At 45.9% G+C, this 15,350-nt stretch overlaps 1 protein-coding gene across 1 annotated transcript; it reads left to right on the top strand.

Moving 5' to 3' along the window:
* The first annotated feature begins 1,522 nt into the window (after positions 1–1,522).
* Positions 1,523–14,564, top strand: LOC121572693 (arylsulfatase J-like). The gene is made up of 2 exons (XM_041884715.1): positions 1,523–2,499; positions 12,826–14,564. The coding sequence occupies exons 1-2, from the start codon at positions 2,195–2,197 to the stop codon at positions 14,198–14,200; spliced, it is 1,680 nt and encodes a 559-aa protein (XP_041740649.1). The 5' UTR covers positions 1,523–2,194; the 3' UTR covers positions 14,201–14,564.
* The last annotated feature ends 786 nt before the right edge of the window (positions 14,565–15,350 follow it).

Below are 15,350 nucleotides of genomic sequence, written 5' to 3' on the forward strand. Positions count from 1 at the left end.
GTCCTGAGGAGAAGCAGCGAGGTTACCTATAGGTTATTACTCCCCCATGATTACCATATTAACCCCTCGTTTCATGTGTCTCTCCTCAGGCCGGTGGTGCCTGGTACACTACAGGAGTCTGAGGTGCGGGAGCTCCCTCCGCCTCCTCTGGACATCGAGGGGGCCCCGGCGTACTCCGTCCGTTCCATCCTGGATTCGAGGCGTCGGGTGGGGGGCCTTCAGTACCTCGTGGAGTGGGAGGGGTACGGTCCGGAGGAACGGTGCTGGGTCCCGGTGATGGATATTCTCGATCCCTCCCTGTTGCGGGATTTCCACCGTCGCCATTCCGGCTCGCCCTGCCCCGAGGCCGGGGTCGGCATGCTGCTGGAGCTGCGCATCAAGGGGGGGTACTGTCACGACTTCCTCCGAAGCTGCCTCCCCTCCTTGTTCGGGCAGGCTTTGGCGTTCGTCGTCACCGGGCTTCTAGCCACTGCCGCTCCATATCTCATCATTCCATTTGTCCTGTCTTGTCAATTACAAACACCTGGTTCATATTCCTCTCATTAGTACGTGTTTAAGTGTTCCCTCTGCCCCCTTGTCCTTGTGGGTGATTGTTCATTGTGAGGATTAGTAGCTCGGTTGAGCTCAGTATTTTGTATTGCCGGGGTATTTTCCCTGTGTGCATGTTTGTTCCAGTGTGCCTGTTTTGCGCACTGGACTGGTTACGCTGGATTACGGAATAAACTCTGTTTACTTTGATTTACCCTCCTGCGCCTGACTCCTTCAAATCACGCATCACACGCTGTACATTTCAAAAGTGCTGAACAAATAGTTATATTGACTACGTCCGTCCTAGCTTGCTCATTCATGTCTTAATCAAAATTACTGATTGCCTCTTATCTGCTCGTCATCCCCTTATGCCATAGTTTGTACATCTCAATTGTCAGTAGAAAGCATATTTGTTTAAGCAAGTCAGCCATATCAGCTATGTTTTTTTTTTAAGGCAGTAAATGAGGCTGCCAGACAAGGCTCAGCTGATAGCCAGGTGTAGTAGTAGTAAGGTGTTGGGAGTGGGACTGCTGTTGGGATTCTGCTGTTGGGACAACTTTATGTAGGCCCTAACAGTTCGTGGGCACCGTTTGTCACCGTTATAGTGCAATTAATGTATTGTTTAGTGTTGTGTTGTGTAGTGGCTTTGCTGGCATGCATCTAAAACACTTTTTTTTTTTGCCTCTCCAAGATGTACATACTAAAATCGCCACTGTAAATGTCACTCCTTGCAGGTCTGAAAATCCAGAGAAGTAAAACATGTTGCTTTCCTCTAGGAGTTATGAGAAAACAAATCGATTATATTCGAGAAGACAGTTGAAATGGATACCATTATTTGCATTGACACGGTCACTCACAACCCAATAGGTTGATGCAAATGTTTTTTGTAGCCCAATAGCCTACTCCCATTTAAATGTGTTGACCTTGGTAGAGAGAGTCAGACAGGGATGTTGAAATGACAGAACGCAGAGGCAGTGTCAATATGCTGCATGAATTGAGCTTTCAGTTCTGCAGTGTTGAGCAGTTGACGAGGAAGCGCGAGGAGAGCGTGCTGGCAGAGCTCAGGGTGGATCTTGAAAAGCAGATTCGCCGTTGCTGAGAGAGGAGGAACATTCGGATGGAAATAAACTGAGCTCCAAAAACCAACCTGTTGAGTGATCTCTCAAGTCCCAGACGAAACATAAATGAGGTACGGGTTAGATTTTTTGACTGTTTGCTTAGCAAGACAGTGACGTAAATTCAATGACTTTGGTAAGAACGACGTTTCAAACGAGGAATAAAACATTCCAACGGGAAGATGTGTTTTACATTCCACAAGTTTTGGATTAACGTTTTGGTGACTTCAAACACACTTATTGCAGAATTTGAAGATACTGGACTGGTATATCGTCGGCTTCCGAACACAAACGCTGTCATTGGGCTAGAGTAGGAGAATAGGCTATTGAGAACAATGCGAACCCACTTTTCAAGTGTTGCTGTTATCCCCGAACATGTGCAGCGCGCCACCGCACTCACGCTCTGTCCACTATGACAACTAGCAACTTTGTTGCAATGTACAATGTAGCAAACAACTATCGCTTTTATTATTTTTTTATTTTTTTGCGAGAGAGTGATACAATAATTCGAATGTTTTGGTTTTGATGCAGCGTAAACGGAGGGGGTGAAGATGTTTCTCTTCAGTGTCCTGGCAAGTTTATTTGCTTTTACTTCACCAACATGGGGCTATCAGATGTCGTGGGAAAATTGGAATGGCAATTTGCAAAACCGAGTGAATGAACTTGACAAGCCAACTACTCAACCTCACATCATTTTCATCCTGGTTGATGACCAAGGCTTCCGGGACGTGGGCTACCATGGGTCCGAGATCAAAACCCCAACTCTGGACAGACTGGCAGCGCAGGGAGTGAAACTGGAAAATTACTACGTGCAGCCTCTCTGTAGCCCCTCCAGGAGTCAATTGATGACTGGCAGGTACGTTTATCCTACTGTCTAGTGGTCATTCAGTTGTGGTCAATGCACAATGCACAATGCAAGTGTTTATAAATGTGTTATAAAGTGAAGAGGTGACTAACATGCTGACTACACGGCCACGCGCGTGAGTCGGTTTGCGCCATCGCGCGCATGTTGATTTTGTCCATCCACACCAGACACGATCATGACAGGCAGGTTAAAATATCAAAACTAACTGTTTACCAACTACATTAATTTGAGGGCAGGTCGAAACACACATGAAACATTCATGGACATTTAGCTAGGTGGCTGTTGCTAACTAGTTTGTCCTAGGAGATTAACATTGGGTTGTTAGTTATTTTACTTGACATGCATATGGTCCTCTTTTTAGCTGGTTCTTTGTAGAATGTTTACCCGGAGTCATAAGAAAATGGTGCTTTCTCTACTCCGATGATCAATCAACATATAAAAAGGGAAACCTAGTTAGTTTTTAGGTAGTTATCTTTCCTCATTTGTCTTTCAAGCATCCATGTGGGTTTGTATCTTCCTGAAGTTCTATTGCTCGGTCACGCGCATGAGCGGTGTGGATGAAATGATTAAATAACATGTATGCGTGGGTAAAATGATTGAATAAAATGTATGTGCACGCAACGTGGCTGGTGAAGTTTGCATGTAATCCATCTGCATCCCGGGGCGTCTGGTTATTGTGTCTTCTCATTCAAACCTATTAAAAATGTATGTAATTCTGTCCTTGAGCTGTTCTTGTCTTTTAATGTTCTGTATTATGTCATGTTTCATGTTTTGTGTGGACCCCAGGAAGAGTAGCTGCTGCTTTTGCAACAGCTAATGGGGATCCCAATAAAATACCAAATACCAAACTAATTTCCACAAATTCTGCCTTAATACAGGTAAGGTGGTCAATGGTCAACATGTAGTTGTGCATGGGTGGCATATTTTTTTGTAGACTTGATTACTAGATAGTTAAAATCCCTTGTTGCATTATGACTGTTTTGCACTGGAGTTTAATAGAAGGGCCCTGTGAAGTATCCCCCTTCTGCATGCAAATGCAATGTGACTTGCAAGTCTATGCAGACTGACTGCAGAGTTACTGTTCTCAAGACACTGAAATGCAAAAGCACACCGTATAAAAATGCTGGAAGCGCAACAAGATTGCAGCAGATTAAATTACAAAACATAATTGGATGCAGTAGAAGAAAGCACGTCAGCACAGTAACGACATAACTGTTTGCAAGTGGAAACACTCTTGGCTTTCCCTATAGCAACCACCTTGTGTTTTGGGTCCACAGAAGGAAACGCTACAGATTTATTAGAGAGCAGTGGTGACTACATCAGGGTAGCCTGATTGCGGTTTCACTTTGTAGTGTAGCTTATGTTTCACATCAACATTTTATTTTCTCCACACACACACACACACACACACACACACACACACACACACACACACACACACACACATACACACACACACACACACAGGATTGTCCCTATAGAGATGCCTGCCTACAGCAGCATCTGTTTCGCTCCTTAGGAAACGGGAAGGTTGCTAGGTACCTCTTCTGGCTAGCGTCCGGGAAAATAATGAGAAAAGTGTCTCCCCTGTTGCCCCCTCCACCCTCCCCTATTGCCCCCTCCACCCTCCCCTGTTGCCCCCTCCACCCTCCCCTGTTGCCCCCTCCACCCTCCCCTGTTGCCCCCTCCACCCTCCCCTGTTGCCCCCTCCACCCACCCCCTGTTGCCCCCTCCACCCTCCCCTGTTGCCCCCTCCACCCTCCCCTGTTGCCCCCTCCACCCTCCCCTGTTGCCCCCTCCACCCTCCCCTGTTGCCCCCTCCACCCTCCCCTGTTGCCCCCTCCACCCTCCCCTGTTGCCCCCTCCACCCACCCCCTGTTGCCCCCTCCACCCTCCCCTGTTGCCCCCTCCACCCTCCCCTGTTGCCCCCTCCACCCACCCCTGTTGCCCCCTCCACCCACCCCTCTCGTACGGTAAAAAGGGCTGGTACTGTAGTAGTAGCATCCATATGGAAATGTAGGTGTTCGATTATGTTACCAGGCTACTTCTGGGAGGATGATTGCAAGAGAGTGGTGGTGGAGGGTGTATCTATGATTCAAAACAGAAGGGGGTCCTCCAAAAGGGGAGATTAGGGGCCCTTTAGAAGTGGTGTGTGGATGTGTGTGTCACGAATGTGATCGGAAATGTGAGGACAGCTATGGTACAGCGGTGTTCTATGTGCTGTATGTTACAGGGAACAGACTGTATTGATTTCCCTTCCATGACTTGCGGTGGGACTTCAGCAGATGTCTATAATTGTCTGACCAATGATCCGTTCTATAGGAGCGTTAAAATGTCAAGATGTTCATGCTTTTCCCCGTTTGCGGGCTACGATATAGTAACTTGAATATAGTGCTGAACGTGTGGTTGTTGTGATCTTTAAACTTTTGCTCGACGCTTAGTGTCCTTTGAGGCGTGAAACACCAAAACATATGGGCAATTCTGCAGTAACGGAATTATGCTTTTAATCAGTCTTTTTACTGTAAAATGTATGCCAAACCAAAAACATTGATTTAAAAGTTTAACAAACCATACAACTCTATGCACAAGGACTACCTTTAACAATTTCCACTGAAACATTTACAAAAACTAATTTAGTGGAAGAACTGTGCAGATGCAAACTTTGGTAACGGAAGTACGGTAAAATCTCCCTCAGGTTTTATGCGATGTCTGCAGAATGAATGGATTGACAGCTATGACATGACACCTTGAGTTTTAAACAATCTCTATTGGTTATTGAACTACAGTAAATTAAGTGGATTTACACTCTTAACGGAATTACGGTAATGAAATTACATCATGGGTCCCTGATCTCTACTACACAGAAATGCATAATTACAAGTTTGGACATCACAAATCACAGTAGAGTACAGTGCAGTAGAGCATTAAAACTATAATATGCCATTTAGCAGACGCTTTTATCCAAAGCGACTTACAGTCATGTGCGCATACATTTTTACGTATGGGTGGTCCCGGGGATCGAACCCACTACCCTGGCGTTACAAGCGCCATGCTCTACCAATTGAGCTACAGAGGACCACATAGTTCAGTACAGTAGAGTTCAGTGCAGTAAAGTAGAGTTCAGTACAATAGAGCACAATAAAATATACTGGACTTTACTCTACTGTATTGGACCGAATTGGACTACTGTACTGTATTGTACCGTACTGTATTGGACTGTATTGTACTGTACTCTACTGTACTGTATTGTACTCCACTGTACTGTATTGTACTGTATTGTATTGTATTCCGATAGTTGCAGTAATTCCGTTACAGTTTGTTTAGCTCCTCCATTGTAAACCACCCTTATACACCGGAGAGCCATAGTTTTGAAATGTGTTTTTCTCAATTGTCACTATATGTAGTTGTCTAGTTGCCTTGCCTCATAAATATTCATCTCTAGCTAGGGGACTGAAGGTGACTGACAGGTCAAAATAAACATCCAGATATCCCAGGGCACGTTGACATGTATGGTAATGAGGTTCAAGTAGAGCTAATATCCCCCATTTCTTCCTTCTTATTCCCCATGGCACCGCCACTGCCTGGGCATTACAGGGAAGAGGTGAGCGCTTTATTCTGGTGAGAAAGAAATAGATTACCCTGTGTTTCATCTACTGTGTTTGCATAGTAGGAGCTGGTGTTGAGGCCTTTCAGTGGAAAGAGCAGCTGAAGAAACAACCTTGCATGAAGCCCGATAAAGCATATTTCTGGACTGTGAAGCACTCTCCATTGAATACGCTTTTCAGTTCAGGAGTAGGTCTGCACAATCATCCCAAAATCACTCGAAACCCTCTTGCTCAACCCCGATGCGCCCACTCCCCCTCCCCCTACGACCATGCCCCCACACACTATCGTTGCGGTCAGTGATCCTAAAAGAGAAGCTATCGTTGTGATGGTGACAATGGTCTATGGGTAGCGAGGGTTTTTCCAGAATCAACTCGTTCAACTCAGCTTGTTGTGCAGGGTTAGAGATGGCCAGATCGGACGTTTTCCATCCCACTCAACCACTCCCCCTTTGCTGTAATGCAACACCTGGACACCAGAGAGAAGCCCAGCTTGATCCTTTCACACACAGGTGCCCACTGTCTCCTGCCGTCAGGACCTTCGTTATCAGAGATCAGTGACCTGCTGGCAGCATGCAAGACTGACCCAGCAACCGAAGCCCTGCTCCTTTTTAAAAAACATGTTTCAGTCTTCACCTCCGTCAACCTCATCAGGTTATCTAGACTGAGATCACGTTATGGAGTCAGTAATGGAGAAGAGTAGAAGACAAACAAGTCAAACCCCCCATGACAGGTTCTGCAGAACAGATCGGTACGGTACCCCCCCTTGATACGGTACAGATATATGATCTTCATTTGATCACCCTGTTGCTGTTGAACTTCCCTGATATGCAGGACATTTTTTAAACATTAAAAAGGCTTCTGAAGTGTGTAATTTCCACTTTGAAATTTCAGACTTTATTTTTACCTTATGAAAAATGTGTCAACCCCTACAAAAATGTCAATTAATTATAATCCGCATAATAGTTCACATTTCCTGTTGCTGCAGGATTATTTTCCTGCTGTAGCAAACTGGCTCAAATTAAGATCCTACATCTGTATAACTCCACATGGACATCCTCAGACACACTCATTTAATATCGATTTGTACGTGGCCACCCTAGTAAAAACGATTGTAAAGGGAGCCAGAAGACCTTTCCTCCTCCATCTCCTGAAACACACACTCCCTCTCCCTCCCCCGCCCACTCTCTCTATCACTCCCTCACTCCCTGCTTCCCACGGGGGACGACTCAGCGGTCACACTTGACAACCTGCCAAGCAGGAGGAATCGACGTAAAGCTAAATTAAATTTCGCTATCAAAGGCCCACATCTCTGATAAACCGCTGTCCGTCAACAAACAAATAATTGCCAACGTAGATAGCAACCAACTTTTAAGGGCAGCTTTGTAAGACCAAACACTGTGCTCCCTTACAGTGTCGAGGCGCTGTATGTTGTAGCTATCAAACCAGAGTCATAGTTGATTTGCACAGAGCTACTTTTATCCCTTTTACCTCTCACCCCAGTCAAGTCTCATCTTCCACTTCTCCAGACCCCATGCTGACTCGGTCCACAGTCTCCCTGCTTCTCTCACTCACCCACCTCCTGTCGCTTCACTGAGCAGTCACTTATTTTTTTCTCTCTCTCTCCTTCACCCCAGACACTCACTCCATCCCTGCACACTGGGTTGCAGAGCTAATACACACTGGGTTGGTTGATGAAGTGAACCCGTGGATAAGTGAAGCAAGGCCAACGTGTGAATAAGGGAATGAAGAAGGTGTTAGGGAGGGTCTGGACGGGAATGAAGGAATCTACAGTGTTTGAGTGCTGGAAGAGAAAGTCTGAGAGAGAGGTTAAAGAGGACGAGTGCCAAGGTGGGAGCAGCAGAGTTAGATTGAAGGGGCAGTCAGAGAGATAGTGAATAGAAGTGAGGAGGGAGGAAGGCAATAAACGAAGGAGCCACACCGCTCCAAGGCTGAATTTGATTAGCTTTAGAAAGCAGAGGAGAGGCTGCTTATTTGAACCATATGTAGGGAGGACGTGGAACAGTTAAATGGTTGGCCCATGCAGCCAGGCCCTGGCCCAGGGATAGTGATGGTTTTGAAGCTGGTACAGGCCTAGAACTCGGAGGCTGGGTAGCCTAGTAGTTGTTTCCCCTTGTGCCTTGTGGGACTCTGCTTTTGCAAGCTGCATTTGGTGATTTGTGTTTAATGGCGTGTGTGTTTTGTTGGCCTAGCGGTCCAGTGGTTGTGTAAAGAAACCATAGAGATAGCTAGTGTGCTAGTGTGATTACAGTGGGTGTTTGAGATTGTTGCTGTACTGTAATTCGGTTTAGCCTCAGAATGTAATGGCCCTGTATATGGAAGGGAAGCAAAAGTAGGAAACAACTACTAAATGTTTTTACTGCCTGGCATGACTCCAGATCCTTGTTGGGCATCGAAAGTGGAGCTGGCTGGCCTTCAACCCTCAACCTTTGACACCTAGAGGCCTGTTCATGCCATGAAATACGTTACTAGGTGTCTGTAAATGGGCTGTATTCGACACGGGGTGGGGCTGGGGGAAGGGGGGCACATCTTGAATATGCTCATTACTCCAGTCATCTTTTTAAGGGCCTATAAAGACTAGAAAGCATAACTGTCCTTCAACCACTCAAGACCCATACAAAGTCCAGGCCAATGCACCATTCCCTTGAAATCCCCAAATCCTATAGATATAGACCAGAATACTTTGGAATTCCTGGAGTTCCACCTTGTACCAGTCCACGTCAAGACCTTCTGTTCAGATGACTGATCTATGTAGGGATCAGAGACTCCATGCGTGGCATGACAGTCTCATTACACGCCAGTAAACTTTTGGAATGCGAGTACCAGCAACCCAGCAAGACTCAGGAGGTTTAGGAGTAGATGGTGAATGCACAAGCTCTCCTGCTCATGCACGCACCCTCGCTCCCTTTCGCATGAACACAGACACACACAGCTCTGGGATGCATCTGCGCTTGGAGTTGTGTTCCATTGTGATTTTGTGGGGCTTGATCATCGGGAAGTTAAGATACCCTCAGGGAGACAATGTCCTTTCCTCTCAAACCTAGATTTCAATCCTTGGCTTTAACACGAAGCTGGACAAATAAAAACAAATGAAGTGAAGGCATGGAATGGAAAATCAAATATATGCGCCGATAGAATGTATACAAACTGGTCCACGTCTGGCAGAGAGGGAAGATAATGGAGCAGAAAACCTCCAGAAAGAGTGTTTTATGAACATTAATGTGCAAAGGAAGATAATAAATATGAACGTGTAATTGCTTGTGAAAAGAGCAATACGGAGATATGGCCTATAGATGGAAACTAAAGCGTTTTATGAAAGCTTGCTCTGCGCATTTTATCAAGGGTTGTAAAGTCTGTTGAGTTAAAGTCCACATATGTCCATTGGGGTAAACAGGTTCAGATTGAGCTGTAGTCAAAGCCCACAAGCTCAGCTCCAAGTTCCACCATGGACCTCCAAAGAGCTCACTTGATTGAGTCTCTCTAGTCTCTACCCTAAGACAGATGTTGGTTCTCCCTCCTCTCTCTTTTTCCCATCCATCTATTAGTTATTTGTAGACATATTGGATCCAGCTAATGATATTCAGTCAGCACAACAATGCTTCCTCTATTCCCCAGTGAGTGTGTTTGTTGTGGAGTGGTGGGCAAAGGTCCCCTGCTCAGACCACTAACTGGTGAGAAGCCATCATCCCAGGTCCACATGTAACCAACGAACACTCTGGTTCCCAGATCATCCCAGGCCCACATGAAACCAACAAACACCCTGGTTCCCAGATCATCCCAGGCCCACATGAAACCAACAAACACCCTGGTTCCCAGATCATTCCAGGCCCACATGAAACCAACAAACACCCTGGTTCCCAGATCATCCCAGGCCCACATGAAACCAACAAACACCCTTGTTCCCAGATCATCCCAGGCCCACATGAAACCAACAAACACCCTTGTTCCCAGATCATCCCAGGCCCACATGAAACCAACAAACACCCTTGTTCCCAGATCATCCCAGGCCCACATGAAACCAACAAACACCCTGGTTCACATCCCGCTCTGGTGCCCCCCTGGATGGTTAACATTAAATGATCGATTCCATTTCTATCCTCACGTTCTGGACTTTAAAGATGAATTCTGATATACCAATATCTTTCATTTTATATGTAAAAGTTGATATATAATTTTTAACATCTCCACTTGTTATTTGCTGTAGCAATGTACGCTGGGAGTCGGGAAACAAGTACAGGCAGTGCATTTAATTATAAATAAACATGGAACAAAACAAGAGTAGCGTCCAGACAGGAACAGAGTAACAGAATCAATAACGCCTGGGGAAGGAACCAAAGGGAGTGACATATATAGGGGAGGTAATCAGGAAGGTGATGGAGTCCAGGTGAGTCTGATGAGGCGCTGGTGCGCGTTACGATGGTGACAGGTGTGCTTAATAAAGAGCAGCCTGGTGACCTAGAGGCCAGAAGGGGGAGTATACGTGGCATTTGCCAGTGTTGAGAATCTCTGGACCCATTCAGATGTACTTAACACCGATGCTTCCAAAGGAGTCTTCTACAACATACGGCTCCTTTCCTTTAAAAAGACACTAAGGCGCTCCATTTTTATCTGGCGTTAAGCCAGCACAATTGCCAAAAGCGGACTCGTTAGTGAATTTTCAAACCCTAGAGCGAGTATTGGTAATGTACCTGTCTTATATGAGCTCGATTGCGCTGAGGTGCGAGGGGTGGGTAAACATAAGTATTAATTTTGGGGGTGGGTAAACATAGTTGTACCTGATCCAAACACTTTCTCACTAAAGCATACTTACCAGAAGTCCACTGGCACGCTCTGATAATAAAATAATGTGCATTGCGAGCAAATATGGCTCTGAACAGTTAGCTCACAGTGGTAAAGCGCCAAATTCTTGACATCTATTGCCACTTGCGGTGTAAATTCCAATGCCCCATGGGGCGCCAACAAATATTTGTAATGTATATTTGTAATGTGGACTCACATTTATTGCGGCATTGTGTTGGGAAGAAAAGTGCAATCATCACCTTGAAAATGAAGATTAGGTGCTCAATTGAATCCACATTGCAGTATTTACACAGTAGCTCTTTTTCTTTTACACAGTAGCTCTCACAGATTGGTCTTGGGTACTGTATAGAAACCTACTACTACTACACAGGTATGCTTTCACTTTTCAGAATTAGAAGTGTGTAGCCACGTGATGAATATTGTAAATAAAGGATTTGAAAAAAAGATATACAGTACTAGTCAAAAGTTTGGACACTCATTCAAGGGTTTTTCTTTATTTGTACTATTTTCTACATTGTAGAATAATAGTGAAGACATCAAAACTATGAAATAACACATATGGAATCATGTAGTAACCAAAAAAATGTTAAACAAATCAAAATATATTTTACATTTGAGATTCTTCAAAGTAGCCACCCTTTGCCTTGATGACAGCTTTCCACACTCCTGGCATTCTCTCAACCAGCTTCATGAGGTAGTCACCTGGAAGAATGTAACTACACTGACAGTCTTATGGAGATGGGAACAAACAGCAACACTGCTACCAACGTTCGTTGTGAGACACATCTGTCACGCAGCGTTGTAGGAGGAGGAGAAGGAGAGGTGGAGGAGGAGGTGCTCCACGTGTTCAAATGTTCACTGAGAGAGACAGTCCTCCCTCCTGACTGACTGACTCCATAGTATACTGTACTGTAGGGAGTTAGGGACTGCCATAGAGACTACTCCATTACCCTCGCCCCCACTTTTTCCTGATGTACATTAGCTAATCCCTGTTCTGTCATTTCACATGCAAACACACAAGCAGACTAACACACACACCCACTCACACATACAGCTTGCACACACACTCACGTAAACCAAAACACACACACACACACACACACCTAATGCCATTTTGCAAACCCTGGTCAGCATCTGTCTGACAGTTTAATGCTTTGTGAAAATGTTAAGTGAATTACCTCGGGGAACAACCAATTAAGTCTAAAACCGCTAAGAACATTCCAATGTTTCATCAACTAAACAAAATGTTTTACTTTCTGTTATCCAGGGAATTAATAGCCCGTTTCCATAAAACACCTACAGGAATGCTGTCTGCTATTAAAGTTCAAGTTAAGTCAAGGGCAAGGTGTTATTGCAGTGGGTACACTACAGTAAATGCACTTCCAAGATACAGTTTGCTAAAAGTACATGCAAAGACTTGAATATGCACATCATATACCATGGAACTCTACAATTCAAGCATAGAATTCCATGGAAGCCAAGCTTAGGAAGCCAAGCTAACTGGTGTATGTCAGATAGTGAGGAAGGAAAAGTCCAAACACCATAGTAGAATCATGTCAGGCACATGTATGGACCTGTCATACCAAAATACTGCATCCAACTATATTATATTTAACTGTAAACGTTAGCAAACGCTTTATGATGTATGACTTGTTTTGGATACTCTGGCTACTTTGGATACTCTGGCTGGCGAGATGAGGATGGTCTCTCCTTCTACGCTCTGGTTCTTCACAATGTTTATCCAAACTAGAAGTGTTGCCTAGCCACTGTCACCTTGGCCTTCTCTTTGGAGGTGTACTTTGTAACAAAGGTCATAGATAAGATTTGCTTGGTTGATTGGTTGGTTGATTGGTTGATTGACTAGCAGCCTTTCTTTTCTCTGTGTCCCATGCAGGTACCAGATCCACACGGGCCTCCAGCACTCAGTCATCAGGCCCACCCAGGCCAACTGCCTGCCCCTGGAGAATGTCACGCTGCCCCAAAAGCTCCGGCAGGCGGGCTACGCCACCCATATGGTGGGCAAGTGGCACCTGGGCTTCTACAAGCGTGGCTGCATGCCCACCCAGCGCGGCTTCGACACATTCTTTGGGTCGCTGTTGGGTAGTGGTGACTACTACAGCCACTATAAATGTGACGGTCCCGGCATGTGTGGCTATGACCTGTACGAAGGGGAGGAGGCAGCATGGGAACAGGATCGGGGCCAATACTCAACCTTGATGTTCACCCAAAAAGCTGTGGACATCCTGGCTCACCACAACCCCCAGAAACCCTTATTCCTCTACTTGGCCTTTCAGGCAGTCCATTCCCCGCTACAGGTGCCCGCTCGCTACTTGGAGCGCTACAAGTCCATCCCTAACTTACATCGTCGCAAGTACGCCGCCATGGTGTCCTGCCTGGACGAGGCCGTCCACAACCTCACGCTGGCACTGAAGCGCTACGGTTTCTACGACAATACGGTGATAGTGTACTCATCAGACAACGGGGGCCAGCCCATGGCTGGAGGCAGCAACTGGCCCCTCAGGGGGAGCAAGGCCACCTACTGGGAGGGGGGCATCCGGGCCGTAGGCTTCGTCCACAGTCCCCTGCTACTGAACAAGGGGACCCGATGCCGGGCGTTGATCCACATCACAGACTGGTTCCCCACCCTGGTGTCCCTGGGGGAGGGGACCCTGGACGAAGACCTCAACCTGGATGGCTACGACGTGTGGGAGGCCATCAGCGAGGGCCGCCAGTCCCCCCGCCACGACATCCTGCACAACATCGACCCCATCTACACCAAGGCAAAGAACGGCTCATGGAAGGCCGGCTATGGCCTCTGGAACACGGCCATCCGAGCCGCCCTCCGGGTGGGCCACTGGAAGCTTCTGACGGGGGTGCCGGGCTACAGCGACTGGGTCCCTCCGCAGACCTTCTCCAATCTGCTTCTGACCAACCGCTGGCATAACGAATACGTCCGCTGGGACCAGGGGAAGTCTGTCTGGCTGTTCAACATCATATCCGATCCCTACGAGAGAGTGGACCTGTCGCTACACTACCCACACATAGTGAAGAAGATGCTAATGCGGCTAGCGCAGTACAATAGAACGGCCATTCCGGTGCGCTACCCGGCTAAAGACTCCCGCTCCAACCCTAACTTCAACGGAGGGGTGTGGGGACCCTGGTACAAAGAGGAGGAGGAAGATGATAGGGAGACTAACCTCCTCACCAACAACCTGGTCAAGAAGAGGCGGAAGAAGAAAGCGAAGAAGAAGAGGAAGCTGAAGGACTGAAAGATGGTGGAGGACTAGTCTTTTATTTATTGTTGTGTCCTTTTGTTGTGAAAGACTTTCAGATGGTCAGATCTCAGGGATTGACACACGATCGGTCCTGCTCAATGATTTGAAGATTTTAATGGACTGGTACAGGAAATCAATGGACAAATGGACCTATATTTGCCTCAGAGAGTAGGCTTTAAGGAAACAACCCACTTTAATAACTACTGTCAGACCTAGCACCTATGACCTCAAGACTGTGGGTTAGGGCCTTTTAATAATGTTTATTTTTCTAGTTTTTATTGCATGCTTTAACTTCTGTGTCAGGGTTGAGTGTAGATGGGGTGTGGAATCATGCGCAGGACACACAGAGGCTTCGTACTGACGTCTTTAGTGAAGACAAAAGAACAAGCCAAACACGGCAACAGGCAACCAGGCAGGCAAGCGAACTTTACGCAACTCGGTAAAGTGCAAAACAAAGGCGCACAAAGTGCGGAACTCTCTCTAAACAAAAACACAGAGAGAACATAAACGAACTAGCACACAACGTGACAACGAACAATTACACACAACACATGACAAAACTCAAGAGAACTATATAGGACGCATAATGAACACTAACAAGGAACAGGTGTAACAAAACAGACAAAACCAATCAAACATCGAAACATAGAACGGTGGCAGCTAGTACTCCGGAGACGACGACCGCCGAAGCCTGCCCGAACAAGGAGAAGGAGCAGCCTCGGCCGAAACCGTGACATTCTGTGACTTTTAGATTGTTATTAGATTTATGACATTTAGGCACAGACAAAATAAATATAGAATTCATCTTTATAGACAGCACCATACATTTGGGCTAAAGAAAAATAAATAAGAAAAATAGTTATATTATATTAGCTGTTGATTGCAATTTTGCAAGAAAATGAAAAACAAAATGTAGGATTGATATCGGATAGTCAACTGAGATTTAATCTGTTTTATAATCACAGTCCGTCTGAACGTTAGAACAATCTATGTTCTCCCCCTTAGTTCTGTCTGTCTGGCACCAGGTCAACCTGAATGTAAAACAAACTAGCTAACAAAATAATATACCTTGATGCAGATCTCTTTTTTTCTAATTCTCTCATTTGTCTCATTCCACCTCTGTCTTTCTCTCACCATCTTTCTC

Source organism: Coregonus clupeaformis, chromosome 8 (genome assembly GCF_020615455.1).
Source record: "Coregonus clupeaformis isolate EN_2021a chromosome 8, ASM2061545v1, whole genome shotgun sequence".
Classification (NCBI taxonomy): domain Eukaryota; kingdom Metazoa; phylum Chordata; class Actinopteri; order Salmoniformes; family Salmonidae; genus Coregonus; species Coregonus clupeaformis.

Bases quoted from the DNA above. Each gene is read 5' to 3' on its own strand.
- LOC121572693 (XM_041884715.1), top strand. From the start codon at position 2,195: ATGTTTCTCTTCAGTGTCCTGGCAAGTTTATTTGCTTTTACTTCACCA. The intron at 2,500-12,825 runs GTACGTTTATCC...TGTCCCATGCAG, and splicing joins AGTCAATTGATGACTGGCAG to GTACCAGATCCACACGGGCC.